Raw genomic sequence first — 14,587 nt, 5'->3', positions numbered from 1 at the left:
ATGTAGAAAATGCTATCTTACATGTACTGGCCGGTTTGGAGCTCGAAATCTCCCCAATGAAGATTGGCTCATCATCATCATCATCATCATCCTCCTCAACTTCTTTCACTCTCTTTTGCCATGGTTCTAGCTCCTCCTCCTCACATTCCATAAACAGTTCTGCCATTTTGGTACTAGATAATAAAAAATAATCATACAAGTGTGTCATGGAAAGTGGTGGAGGGGGAACAGCCAAATAACCCACACCTTTCAATAATAAAATTGTGTTTGATGCAAACATGACCACAGAACACTCTTATGAGTTGTAGCCTTCATACAGATACAGATTATGAGGAGTTTGATATTGCTTCCATTTATATCAGTGGAGTCTGTAGTATTGGGCACCAGGTACTTAAATACTTCAGGACAGACCTCTGCTCATTCTCCTTGCTTTATCATTCCCTTTGCATCCTCCTCCACTTTTGCAATCATTTTATTCTTTTTATTCCCACACACTTTGCAACATCCAGAACTCAATCCCTCTATGCACCAAAAGTCCTAAAGCTCCTTCAAATCTCTCCTTCAAACCAATTTCTGTCTTGTTTCCTACTACTGACACCCAGTTACAGGGCCATATCTACACTAGAGCTCTCACTATTGACTGACAAGATCCCCTTGGCATTATCATCACCTTCCTTTAGACTTGTTCTAAGAAAGGCACTATTGTTTTCACCACAGCATCTTGCCTTATCTACTTGTGGAGATTTCCCACTGGCAGTGCACCAATTGGAAATTAAGCAAAAGCTCTGTGCAGACCCAGCCATGTTGTCCATTCCTTACTTCTCTCTCTAGTGCAGTCTCTACTAGAATATGAGAATTCAAATGATTTCTGTATTTGTTTTGTCTTGCACTATTTTTCTTTGGTTTAACCCTTTTCTGTCATTTTCTTATCCACTTCTTTTTTCTAGCCTCATGATCTATCTAAATTAGAGACTGTCAACTCTTTAGGGAAAGGACCATTGTTTTTAATTTCTGTAATGTGCCACATGAGGCAAATAGACTTACAATTTGTTCAGCCCTGGCCTACACTTTATACTTAAAAGAATTACGAAATATTGTAAGACAGGAATACAGTCTTTAATGCATGAAAATATAATTAAGAAACAAATCAAATAACCGTTCAACTGAACAAGTTAAAACAAGATTTTATTACCACCAAACTGGAAATCTGAACTGTGCCTATATCTTGTTCTTTCTCCACCACAGCTCCATCTCTTTAGTCCCATGATAGTACAAGTCTAAATTTATTGACACAAAGAACACACTTATTTTAAAGACTCCTGATTCTTACTGAATTTTAAATAAGTTCTGCATAAAGAATTCAAAACTATCCTAGAAACAAGTGTTTCACATGCTGCGTCAACTATCTGGCAGCATCAATGAGAGCAGGAAAAAACAAACACACACACATTTGACTTTAAATGCAATCCTCAGCTGCCTAAATCATTAGATGCAGCAATAAGAGGTAGCCACAAAATAGGTGCTTATGGCTCTCTGATCCTGAGGCCCATATATGCTAGCTACGGCATAGCCTGCACTAAGCTTTAGCAGCTGATAATGTTTCCCAAAGGGGCCTTTGTGCCGGCATGAGACTGCCAGAGCACAGAAGTACCATCCCTAGATCCCTTTGGATGGTGGAGTAATCTATATCTCAAAACTGATTTATTGCCCCACAACAGGCATCCTCGGCATGGCAATTGTGTCAGTTGTGCACTCCTCCACTTGGGCTGCAGAATTCACAAATGGGCCAAAGATTTTACACTTAGCATATAGTCATCTTTCCCAAGCATTAAGCTTACTATATTATAGTAACTTAGGGCTTGGCTACACTTGAAACTTCAAGTGTGAGCGTGGTCGCAGCGCCAGCACTGGGAGAGAGGTCTCCCAGCACTGCAAATACTCCACCTCCTCATGGAGACTAGCTTGCAGCGCTGGGAGCCGCACTTCCAGCGCTGGGGCACTGTTTACACTGGGGCTTTACAGCGCTGTCTCTTGCAGTGCTCAGGGGGGTGTTTTTTCACACCCCTGAGCGAGAAAGTTGCAGCGCTGTAAAACACCAGTGTAGCCAAGGCCTTCAATTGAGATGGGGAGGTGATGTTAATAAATAGGAATTTGATCAACACAAAGTATACTGAATGGTACTGCGATGAAATGTAGACATTTTATTTGAAAAGCACAGTGTAACTTCCACCAAGCTTTCATCATATAATCTGAGTAAAGCTTGAATCCTCTGAGGAGTTTCAAGAATACTGGTTAATTAAAAACTGGCTAAAGAAAGAGTTCACTTTCTGAGCCTCATGAACTGTTGGGCCCTTCTATTCTGAAAATTATATCCTGCAGAAAGTAAAACCATGAATTCATGGTGAGAGTTTGAGAGCTCCCTGAGGTTATAATTTTTTTTAAATTACCAAAACAAATCACTCATCATAACTGACTTTTATACAGTATGGAAGCCAATGGAGAAAGTTTTTTATGTTGGCTACTTTCATTCTCCAATATACCATGTGTAAGACTTCCTAAATAGTATAGGAAAAAGATGTAAAACTGCTCTTTGACATATGCTGCCAAAAACATTCCTGCAATATATTGGGGTCTAATACGGTGGGCGGTAAATGGATTTGACTAGGCAAATAGTCTTTGTATGGTGTCAGAAAAGATCTTAAACACAATAATGGTTACTTTGCCAAAGATGGAGACCTCTGTGAAATTGTTCAGTTGGTTCAGAAGCATCCACAATCAGGATCATTGAAATACACCTCTACCACGATACAGCGCGGCCCGATATAACACAAATTCGGATATAACATGGTAAAGCAGTACTGGGGGGGGGGGGCTGCGCACACTGGCAGATCAAAGGAAGTTCGATATAATGTGGTTTCACCTATAACACAGTACGATTTTTTGGCTCCCAAGGACAGCATTATATTGGGGTAGAGGTCTAGTATAGGTTCTCTGAGTTAAGAGGTGAAAACATTATCTAAAAGTTGTTGCTTTATTTGAAACCACAACCTGTGTCAAATTTGTCAGCCAGCTAAAGAAAACTAACTGAACAGCTTCACCCCCAGGATCACCACACATAGCCAGTACAAGAGTTCCATGAATTGTATAAGCAGTTTATTTAAGAACAGCATCTTCAGCAAAGTATTCCACTGCTTTGACAAAGACTCTGTTTTGTGTGAAAGGAATCGTTCCTGTGAAGATTCTTTGCTTCCTTTAAATTATTCAGCTATCTCAAAAGCTTCACTCCTGAACAAGCTGACTAGAGCAGGTTGAAAAGCTTTGTCAAACAATTTTTCTGAAAAAAGAAGTTTATAAAAACCCTGTTTATTTAAAAATGTTCATAAACACACCATATTTTATTTGAAATTTTTCAACCAGATCCACCGTTTCATTTTATACATTCACTTCTGAATGTCCATTAATGGGGGTGATATCAGAACAAAGCTGATGTACAGGCTTCCCTACTACACTGAAAAATTTCCACAAGTTTTTTGTTTTTTCCTTATGGGATGACTTCACTGTCCATATTTGCTCCAGAAGCACTTCTGGATTAGTGTGTGATCTCATGACCTCTGAAACTATCTGTCTGAAAATCAACTTCTGTCATGGTTGCATCATTGCCTCCTAAAGTTCATGTCACAGATCAACCACATGTGAAGGCATTTTATTTTGGTGGTCTGCTTATGATGATTAATGGACTTAATTTTAATACTGAATTCTCTGTAAGGAGCATTTTAAACCAGAACCCCAATATCAATGGCTTGCTAGGACAGGATGATTCCTTGTTCTTGAATATAGAAACTGGGGGCGAGGGGGGGAGGGGATAGCTCAGTGGTTTGAGCACTGGTCTGCTAAACCCAGGGTTGTGAGCTCAATCCTTGAGGAGGCACTTAAGGATCTGGGGCAAAATCAGTGCCTAGTGAAGGCAGGGGGCTGGACTCAATGACCTTTCAGGATCTCTTCCAGCTCTATGAGAGAGGTACATCTCCATATATTATATTAATCTCCCTGTTGTCAAAAAATTCCATTTAGCACATTTTAGACATATTCAGAGTCTGTTAATTTCCTTTACCCTTTGGACATAGTACAGCAATAGACCTGGTTTCATTAGCTGATACTCTCCTAGGAACAAACAATGACCAGGCATTGAAGCCACTTTTCTTTCTTTTTTTTTAAATCAGCCTTTATTAAAGTCAATCATATGTTTGTGCACACAAACTGTGAAAAGAGCATGAGGCATGTTTCTGACCGGTTCTTGAATAACAGATCCCAGAGAATGGTTTTGAGTACTCATTTTAGCTACTGCAAAACTATCCTTGTCAACCCTTTGTTCAGCAAGTGAAAGAGAAGGGGGCAAAAAAACACACACAGGCTGGAGTGCCACTGCTATGCAAATAACAGCCATTTTACCCAAATTATCTGCCTTATTTCTATCAGATCCATTGCTTTTCCAGCATTTGGCCAAGATTAAAACTTGAATGAGAGCTGCTTGAACCTTAATCTCAGTAAGGGGATAGCAATGATAGAAATTGTGAAGGGGTGGACGGAAGATGTATCTGGAGAATACATCCAGGATTGCTTCTATTTTTTATTAATGAGGGAGTAAATCCACCCTTTATTCGAAAGGTTTGCTGTTTCACATGCTTGTGAATCCCAAGCTGCTTCCACAATCTTAGGCGGTATTGCTGACCAAAAGCACTTTGAAACAAATGGATACACATGTCTAGCCATATGCAAGTGCCAGACTCAGACTTGACATCAGCTATCCTGGACTCTAGTCTAGCAGTCACAAATTACTGAGTTTTTTTGTTTTACAATCTTTTATTTAAAAATACCAATAATTAAAAAGGCAAGGCATCTGCAAAACCGGTTTGCTTTTTTCTCTATTAAGTTTCCCTTCTTCTCAGTAAGAGGACCTCTTCTGAAATTAACTTCCTTGAATGGTGCAGGGTCAAAATTCACCAGGCTTTAAGGCAACGTGCACCACACATATCTTTTCTTAGGCTTCTACAAGGGTTAATATGGATATTCACTGACTGGATATTGACTGCATTTTCAAGAATAACTATTATTTGACTTTTATTTATAAAGCAATTTGTTGAATTAAAACTATACACATTTGCACCAGGAACATGATTGAGAAATAAATATAGGCACAATAACTCATATACTACAATATAATTGTGTTATTTCCGAATTATCAAAGATAAGCTGAGGGTCTATATCATCCAGTTAATTTAAAAGTGAGGTCATATGTTGTTTAACACCTCATATCAAACACTCCTTATGTACCTCTTTCAAGAAGTTTCTTCCACCTTTTCTAGAGATATCCTTAAAATAAAGGACTGATAAGTAAGGTTGTATGAAAATTGTTGATTTTTTTTTTTGGTTCAAAAGTAATAGTCATTTCAAGTACCATAAAAAATAAGTTTTAAAAATATTTGGTAGCAGTGTGATGCCAGGTGCCAGGTCACAAAGTTATTGAAACTTGCCGAAACTATACAAAATTGTAGCGTGTGTTAAAAGTTTGTGATTTTGCTGCAGAAACTTAATCTGCACTGTTCTTACAGCCTGACTGACAAATTGTCGACACAGCAGTCCGTGGTACTGTCATCTTTCAATGGCAAATAAATCTGATATCTTGCTGCATATGCACCTCATTTCTTTTACCACAGTACTACTAGCTAATTCAGAACACAAATAGTCTTGTAAAGTTTATGCTTTTTAAATAGGCTGAAGCAGGTAACACATTGCATGAGCCTAGTGGTTTCTCTCAGTGTTAACAGAACTATTACCCTTGATCCTAGAAACAGAGAATATATTTAAATCAAGCAGTGTAGATTATAGGTTCTCAATCTGTGGGTTTTGATAATGTGTGCAAGAGTCATGAATATGCTATGTTTTCCACACTACCAAATGGGAAGTGGGATCCTGACATAGCAAATGTTAAGAACTAAAAGCATCACCTAAACTTAAATCCTATGCATAACTGATTAGAACTGTGGAGTAAACTTCATTTTCTTAGCAACATGGAAATGCTCTAAGTTTTAACTTGAAAATTGTTTTTAAAAGTTTTCTTCATGGAATGACAAAACTTCTCAAAAGAAGAGGATTGCTGAAAAAAATTAAAAATAAGTATGAGCAGCTAGAAAAAAAAGCTGGCCAATACTGCTACATTTCTGAACAACAAAAACTTAATACTAGTGAATGTTCATTACAGCAGCCAAAACTGCATCCACTTTTAGGATGGATGATATTACTCAACTCTAATAATCAGACTGCTTGAGCCTGATGAAAGTCGAAAAATTAACTCTGTATCTTATTGAACAAAATCAAGTGAAAACTAAGTTCATGATGGAATACGAGTTTTTGCTTCTCTGCATAGCTGTTCTATCTCCACTTTAATACCATAGATGTATACTCAGCACAGCTGTAATAGGCTTACTAATAATACATGTTCCCATCCTTATTGTGGAGTGTAATAATAAGTTTGAGTGTTTACATACTTTAAAAAACTAAAAAAAAATTAACAGGTGTTTGAGAAATATGAAATAAGAAGTGGGCAAGAATACAAGGGGAGAAGGGGGGAAGAACTTTTTACATTTTTGTAGCTTGTCATGTCAAAAACAAAGTTACTGAAATCCCTTAGCAATTTATAGTTGATATGTTACCACCTTCAGTGTTCTGAGGAAATTCCAATATGGATAGTTTCCATGGGCCTATAAATCCTTTTATGAAAACAGGAAGTAACTATCCTTGCAGAGATGTCAGTAAAGCTTTTCAGATTGGCCTTGCTTGTCTGCCAATTAGTCAGGACAATAGTTAAATGATGTAATGACACTGACTGTTAAACTTTAACATTGGCCCTTTAAGACCCGCTTTAAGAAGCAAAGCTAAATTTTACATCACAAGCCTAAAGTTCAACCTAAATCATCCACCCGGCCACCACTTTAGATCTGGTCCACACTACTTCACTTAACATGATTTAATGGCATATGGACAATTTACCAGGGCAATGTCATGGTTTGCATGGTCTTGGTTTGTTTTAGAGGCTGTCAAACATTGGGTTAGTGATGAACATACTTAAAAGAAACTAAATGATGAATTTTAAGTTTGATGCAAATTTAAAAAAAAATTAAGCATCCAACCCAGTGGTTAAACTTCCCTTTAAAAAGCACCTTCCTGCCTCACTGTCATGAGGTGGTAAGTGCCTCCCAAAGAAAGGCAACATTACCTTTTGTAAACAAATGAGAAGTTCTCACCCCAAGCTCAATTGCGTGTGAGGTGAAGCCAGGGCAGGGTGCAGAGAGCCTGGGGCAGCTGTGTGGCTCCCTCTGGAACCGTTCTCTTTAACGTGGCCTCAACATGTCCCTCTGACACTCCGTGACCCCAGGTGTCTGAAACTAGGGCTGGGTTTGGCGTCGGGCAGGAAGAGGTTGTATGGGGATCAGCTAGAAAAACGAGGAGGGAGGATCAGTAACACCCATTCACAAACTATACGGGAGGCACCAACAAAGCGCGGACACGGCAGGATGAGCCCGGGAAGCTCCCGTCCCCCGCTTCAAGCGGAGACTAAGAGGCTCGCTAGAAAGCCTACGACCCCCAGAGGTAGCCGGTCCAGGCAAGGAGGGGGGGCGCTACAAGGCCACGCTCCGAGCCAAGATGGCGTCGGTCTCATAGGCGACAATCCCAGCGGTGGCCCACCCGCCGCTAAGCAGCAGCAACTCCCTCCGCACGGGAAGGCCCTGAGCAGGCCGTCCCTGCGCGGAGGGGACAGAAGGAGCGCGCCGGCTTACCGTGCTGCGCGCGTGAAGAAGCCGCGGCAGGCTCGCTCCCTGACTGACTGGGGAATGGGATGGGATGGGAGGGGGCGGCTCCGGCGGAGGATCCTCACATTGCCTAGCCGCGGCACCCAACCCCAGCCTCCTGCTACTGCAGCCGCCGCTACTGGGAAAGGAGGGGGGTGTTTGCCGAACCCGGCGCGCTGGCTGATGGGTAAAGTGCAGGTCAGCCCCACAGAAGCGCCTGCTTTCCGGCAGCCGGCGGGATGGGGGCGGGGCAGCGCGGGGGAGGCCGCTACAATGCACGCAGCGCCATGTGCCTGGCCTCACACCCTACAGGGGCGCAGGGCAGGCCTTCCCTGTAGGCCGCACCCTCAGAGCTTTCCCTGGCCAGGAGAACTCTACTGCAACACAGTACTACTGCCCTCTCACCCACCTGGGGCAGGACTCAGAAGTAAGCCTCCCTTACATACTCTACTCATCCCAGCACCCATAGAGACACAGCCAGTGAGTGGGCTGGGCCACTGCTGCCCCACCAGCACCCCAAGGACCCATGCCATCAGGGCTGTCCTTAGGCATATGCAGAATATGCAGCTGCACCAAATTGCCCCACATTTTGTGGTGCCCTACACAGCTACATGCTTCATATGTGGCAGTGCCAGCAGACAACCCCATTCCCCAGCTAGCCCCCCTGTGGGGTGTTCCCACTGCAATGGGCAGGGACAACTCCCTCTGCCGCAGCCCTCTCTCTTCCTGCCCCCATTTTCCACTCTTTTTCCCAAGCCTCCTCTCCTGCAATGGATGGGGCCCAGGGGATGAGCCGGGGGAGGGGGGCTGGCGCTGGCAGCAGGAGTTAGGGCTACCCCCGCACTCACTGACCGTGGCAGGAAGCAGAGCAACCCAGCCCCATCCTGCTCCACGCCACTGGCTCCCTGCTATGTTGGTGAGTGAGGGGGAGGAGGAGCAGGGGCGGACCCCAAACTCCATCCCTGACCAACAAGGCTGGGGCCGGGTCATTCTGCTTCCTTCTGCCGGTGCCAGGCCCCCTGCTAATCCCCTGGGCCACTCTGGGCATGTGGGGCCCCCAAAGCCTCTCCCCACAGCTCCTGCCTCCACAGCCGTTGAGCACAGCCCAGACCGTCTGTGGGGGAAGGGGGAGCAAAAGCAGGTGCTCGGGCAATGTAGGGCACAATAATTTGTAGGAATAGGGCTGCATGCCATGGCGTGAGCTGTCCTCCTATTATCAAGGGACTCAGGCCACCTCATGAACTAAACCCACAGGAAGCAGAAATCACAGAAAGAGACTGATGCCTTGCACCAGGAAGCCTAGATTGCACCGTGTACCAGGTCTACAGAAGCAGGATGTATGTCACAGAGTAAGCCAGGTTCACAGCACAGCCAACAGCATCTGTAGCACCAGGCACAGACAGGTCCCTGAGAAAGCCCAGGCTGGGATATTGCTTTCCGCACACAATACAACCAACCACAATTACTAATAATTCCCTGTGTCATATACCTATGATCAGAATATTAGTCCACTTCAGGGAAAGTTGTACCTTCAGTAAATACAAAGTGCAACAATCTGCCAAGTATAGTGAACTAATGGAACGCAAAATATGAAATTTTAACACTACATGTACATTTTATAGCTGTATGCACGTTTTTATTAACAAGTAAAAAATGAGTGAAAACGAGAAAAATATTTAAATCTGACAATAGTCATGTCTAAATATTTGCATATATATTTGTTATCGTTCATGTAACTTGTTTAGCTCTAGTGTGCTTGGTTCTATACAAAAACCCAGAAGTAATTCGGGAATTTGCAATCTAAGAGCCTGAACCTGCAGACCGATGTGGACAATGGATCCTTACGGACACGCAGAGTCCCACTATAGTTGACAGGACTCCACCTGGACATAAGGATTTGCCCACATGTATCAAATATCAGACTGTGAGGGTCCAGCCTTGCAAACCTTTACTCAACCAGGTACAACAACCTTATTTATTTTAGTGGCACTACTTCTGGTCTAAAGGATCAGGCCTTACACAGTGAGGAAAAAGACCTCAACAGAGACTAGTGGCAGTTTCTATCTTGGACCATTTCCCCCATCTCATTTTAATATGATAGAAAACAGCATTTTTACTAAGTTCAGTTAATACTCTTATGTAAAATTTTCTGAGTCAGAATGAAAAGGACCAACTTTAACACATTAAACCTTTCACATGCCTTTCACGCTGTCTACTACTATTCCTCCCCCAAGAGGACAAAGCTGCTCCACCCCAACTATTATGGAGGTGATTAGAGTTGTATGATTAAGCTTGACTCTAGACTTCCACTCTAAGCCCTATTTTCTACCGTACAACAACAGGGCATACAACTATTTTCTACCCTGAAATTTTAGAAGAAAGTAACAGATTGGTTTCCAATTTGTTATCCCTATTATAGGGTGCAAAAAGCCATCCCCCCTCCCATGAGAATTTGAACTATACAGGACTGAAAGACATTTATATGCTACTTGATTCAAAATTACCTGTGTGCTAGATTATTCCCCAATGTCTTTTTTTTTTCCAGCCCACACATTCTGAAAACCTACTGCTGCTGACAACTTCCATAGTTGCACTCAAATGCCACTCACAGCACAGGTTTTTTCTCCATATGGGCATTTTCCAGAAGAGAAGAATTATTGACTTAAGACATAGTGAGTAGGAAGAGATCAGGCTAGACAAAACAGTTTAAACTGGGAAGTGTCCTATTTGTTTCATACTATTCTGTATAATTTTGAAAGACTCTAGGAGTTTTTCAGAAGAAGAAAACACAGTTCTATAATACTTTATTTTATAAACTGTACAGCCTCTGACTGCAGCATTCAACTGTTTTAACAATGAGCCCATCCTATCCACTCTTGCAATCCCATCTCATTCACTATGCACCTTCCAATTTTTGCAACAAGTGAGGCTGGGTCTTAAAGACAACAGCCTCCTTTACTACACAACCCTGATTCCTCCCCAGGGCAGGTACAGCCTATGCACAAAATCATAGGCATCGACTCCGTGGGTGCTCCAAGGCTGGAGCACCCACAGGGAAAAAGTAGCAGGTGCTCCACACCCCCTGGCAGGCAGGCTCCGCCCCCCCTCTTCTCCGCCTCCTCTCCTGAGCGCACTGCGTCCCCGCTCCTCCCCGTGTCCCAGCGCTTCCCACACACCAGCCGCTTGACAGCTGTTTGGCAACACTTAGGACTTTCCAGGAAGGAGGGGGAGGAGTGGGGATGCGGTGAACTCAGGGGAGGAGGCAGAGAAGAGACGGGGCAAAGGCAGAGACTTGGAGGAAGGGGGTNTTCCTGCAGCTGAACCCCCTGCTGTACCCTGCACCCCTCCTGCAACTTGACCCACTGCCCTGAGCACCCTGCTGCACCCTAACCCCCTGCCCTTAAGGGGGAGGAGTGGCGATGCGGTGAACTCAGGGGAGGAGGCAGAGAAGAGACGGAGTTGAGGCAGAGACTTGAAAGAAGGGGGTGGAATGGGGGCAGGGCTGGGGTGGGAAAAGGTGGGGCGGGACAGAGACTTTGGGGAAGGGGTGGAATGGGGGCGGGGCAAGGGCAGTGCAGGGACAGGAAGAGGCCACGGCCAGGATTGGGGGAGGGGGCAAGCACCCACCAGGCAGAGGGAAAGTCTGTGCCTATGCACAAAATGATGTAGGCGTCCTGTGGAAAAAGTAATATGTGACCACGAAATTAGAGACTGAATCATAATGTGTATGCACAGGGGGCCTGAATTAAAGTTGTACAGTTTCCCAAAGCTTGATCTCTTCTGCCCTATCCAGCCTGGTCCTGTCCCATTTCTGTCTCCTTGTCCCATTGTGCTTGCCCAGCTACTCCCAGTTCCCCTCTCTAAGCTCCTCATCTGATCCATCTCTCCTCCTACAACTCCAAACTGGCTCCCATTCCTAATCTCTATCCCCAGACTCCTCATCCAGTCTCAGTCCCTCCACGACCAGCCCTCTCCAACTCCTTGCCCCAGTCTTCCCACTCCCTGACTCTTTGTCCCAGGGTCTTTGCCCAGTCGGTCCCAGTTCTCCCCATGCATGGCATGTCATTGTCTGGATGGTCTCCCCATTTCCATTTCCCCCTCACTGATTCCTCATCTCTGTATCCTTGTTCAGCCAATCACAGTCTCTTACCCACCCCACCCCAAGCCAACTGGCTCCCAGTCCCCACCTCTTTGTTCAATCAGTCCCAGTCTCCTCTTCCTACCCCCTTTGGCTCCCAGTCACAGCCTTCCTTCCTCCACTACCACCCCAAGTTCCAAGTCTCAGCCTCCTTACCAAACTAGTACCAATTTTTTCCCCACCTTCCAGTTTCCATCTCACCATACTCCTGCCCCAGTCACACAAAAGGAGCTGTAAGATGATTGAGCATACTCCATTGTTTTGAGGAGCTGGTGCATGCTCAGTTTGGTTAGTAGTAGGAGCTGTGAGGTCAGTCTGTATTCTACTGTGGTTCCACGGCCGGCTGGGAATATTACTTGGTGACTCCTTCATGACACCTGTCATTTTGCAGTGTGAGGGAGATCCTCATCTATGTAGAGTGTGTCAGGTTGCAGCCCCTCTTCTGGCTCCTCCAGAACTTCACACTCCATCTGCAGCCCCATTATGTCACGAGACATCCTCAATATGTGAAGATTGTAGACAGCTCAAAATTTTCAGTTGAAGAAAGGTTTATTTTGTTATTTCACGAGAAAAACTGGAAAAGAAATTGCTGCTCAAGTACTAGCAATTCTAGAATGTTTTAAGTTAGATTTTCAAGTCTGCATTGGTCAAGCCTATGACAATAGATCTGATATGGCCGGCAAGTACAAAGGTGAACTTGGACCACAAGTGAATAGCGGGGACTACAAATGAAGGAACGGAAGCAGGCTCCACAGTTGCAGAGCAACCTTCCACCCAGTTTCCTCCTCCTGCTGTAATGGATGATTGTCTTGGCCAGTGTCAGGACGAACTTGATGAGGATGTCTCGTGACATAATGGGGCTGCAGGAGGAGGAAACTGGGTGGAAGGTTGCTCTGCAACTGTGGAGCCTGCTTCCATTCCTTTATCCAACCACATCTCCAGGCAGAGTTACTCTGGGTGGTGTCCACCAACTCCTCAGACACTTTTGAGAAGCAGTGGGTGATGTGAAGCATTCTCTGCTTGTTGTCCCCTTCCAGTTCCCTGATTTTTATCCTGTGACCATCCCTGTTTCTTCATTTGTAGTCCCCGCTATTCACTTGTGGTCCAAGTTCACTAGTCCCTCTCCCCTGGCTAATGAGGAGGGCCTTTAGCTTCATCTCCCACTATCCACAGTAGGTGCTAGGAGCGATGAGAGGCAACAAGCATGTTTAATGAGGAACAGAATCTTTAGAGATTTTAGTAACCAAGATGTAAGTCTCTAGTTAGTGTCATGGATCCACAATATTGTGCTGTGCCCCCAGCTTTGGAACAGTGTGCAAGACCCCTAAGGGGTCTCCCTCTTCCTGCACAGGATAAGCTATATGACCTCACCATCTCCTCAGACTGAATCTCTGGGGCTCCAGCACTCTTGCTTCACAGCATGAGCTCTGTTCAGTGAGTCCAAATGAGAGAGATTCCTGGTAGAGACTTGTGCACTCTTCCAGAAGTTTCAGGATTAATGCACCTCATCATGCGTTTGCAGTGACACTCAAACAGCATTGTCAAAACTCTACAGTTTACTAGTCAACTGGAACACAGCATAGGAGTCATTAGGTTAGTGTAGTGAAATGAAGGTTAAAGCATAGACATTCTGGTCAGCACAGAAACCCAGCCAAGCTATAGTGAATACCATGTTCAAGCTCCATGTGCCTCTGAGTCTGATCTTCTTGCTCAGTTCCCAGGTGAAAATAAAGACTTCTTCCAACAGCTAACTCTTATTCTCCCACCTTCCCAGTCCTTTGTTCTCAAGCTAGGGAATGTTGCTGAGCATTCCAGCTGAGCTTTCCTGCAGAGAGGTGGGGAAATCCATCTCCCTCCAGATCATTACTTGCTAGGTGTCACTGTCTGGTGATTGCCTTTGCCATGTCTTCAGAGATTCTCCACTGATATGGAGTCAGCCTTAGGCAGTCCTTCTTCAATGACCCATTTAGTCTCAGACAGCAAGGCAACATTCACACTCATGTTTCTTAGGCCTGGTCTACATTAAAAAGTTAGGTCAAAGGAACTCACCTTAAGTCGACTGTTAATGAATGCATCAACACTACCAGGTTCTTTACGCTGACCTAAGTCACCTCTAATGTCTATTTCTGTAATCCACCTCTGCGAGAGGCATAGCACTTACTTCAATTTTCATGGATTGACTGTGAGGTAGTGCAGACGCAGCGTTGTGTAATTTTACTTAACTGGCCTCCAGGTGGTGCCCTCCAATACTCATCAGTGACTGTTCTGGAGATCATTCTCAACTCTGCTGCACTGGAGCCAGGTACACAGGAAACAGCCCCTCCTCTGCTAAAGCCCCGGGAATGTTTGATTTCCCATTTCCTGTTTGATTAGCATTGGGAGCATGCCAGCTTGAGCACAGCTGATCATGGAGACGACAAGCCCCAAACACGCTCCAGCCTGGTCTACATAGGAGGTGGTAGATCTCATTGCTGTGTGGGGAGAAGAGTCTGTGCAGGCAGAGTTTCGATCCAGCAGAAGAAACGCTGACATCTATGCAAAGATCGCTCATGGAATGGAGGAGAAGGGCTACATGAGGGACACACAGCAGTGCCATGTGAAA

The 14,587-nt window shown here is 44.4% G+C and overlaps 1 protein-coding gene across 11 annotated transcripts in view; it reads right to left on the bottom strand.

The window, feature by feature from the left end:
- Window positions 1-8,063, bottom strand: part of ZNF280D (zinc finger protein 280D) — an 86,652-nt gene extending 78,589 nt beyond the window's left edge. For 9 of the 11 annotated variants that reach the window (XR_012656548.1, XR_012656553.1, XR_012656547.1 and 6 more), the window contains exons 1-2: window positions 7,836-7,982; window positions 22-173 (exon numbers count right to left, since the gene is read on the bottom strand). Coding sequence is in view for 4 of the 11 variants with exons in the window: in XM_075069597.1 (XP_074925698.1) it covers window positions 22-166 (145 nt within the window). In the remaining 7 variants the exon portion in view is untranslated. Of the gene's footprint in view, window positions 1-21; window positions 174-7,273; window positions 7,462-7,835 lie in introns of those variants that run through there. The other 2 variants (XM_032783088.2, XM_032783087.2) reach the window with 2 other exon arrangements.
- Between the last annotated feature and the right edge of the window lie 6,524 nt (window positions 8,064-14,587).

The sequence above is a fragment of the Chelonoidis abingdonii genome, chromosome 9 (genome assembly GCF_003597395.2).
Source record: "Chelonoidis abingdonii isolate Lonesome George chromosome 9, CheloAbing_2.0, whole genome shotgun sequence".
In the NCBI taxonomy this organism is placed as follows: Eukaryota; Metazoa; Chordata; order Testudines; family Testudinidae; genus Chelonoidis; species Chelonoidis abingdonii.
This window is presented reverse-complemented; position numbering and strand designations above follow the sequence as displayed.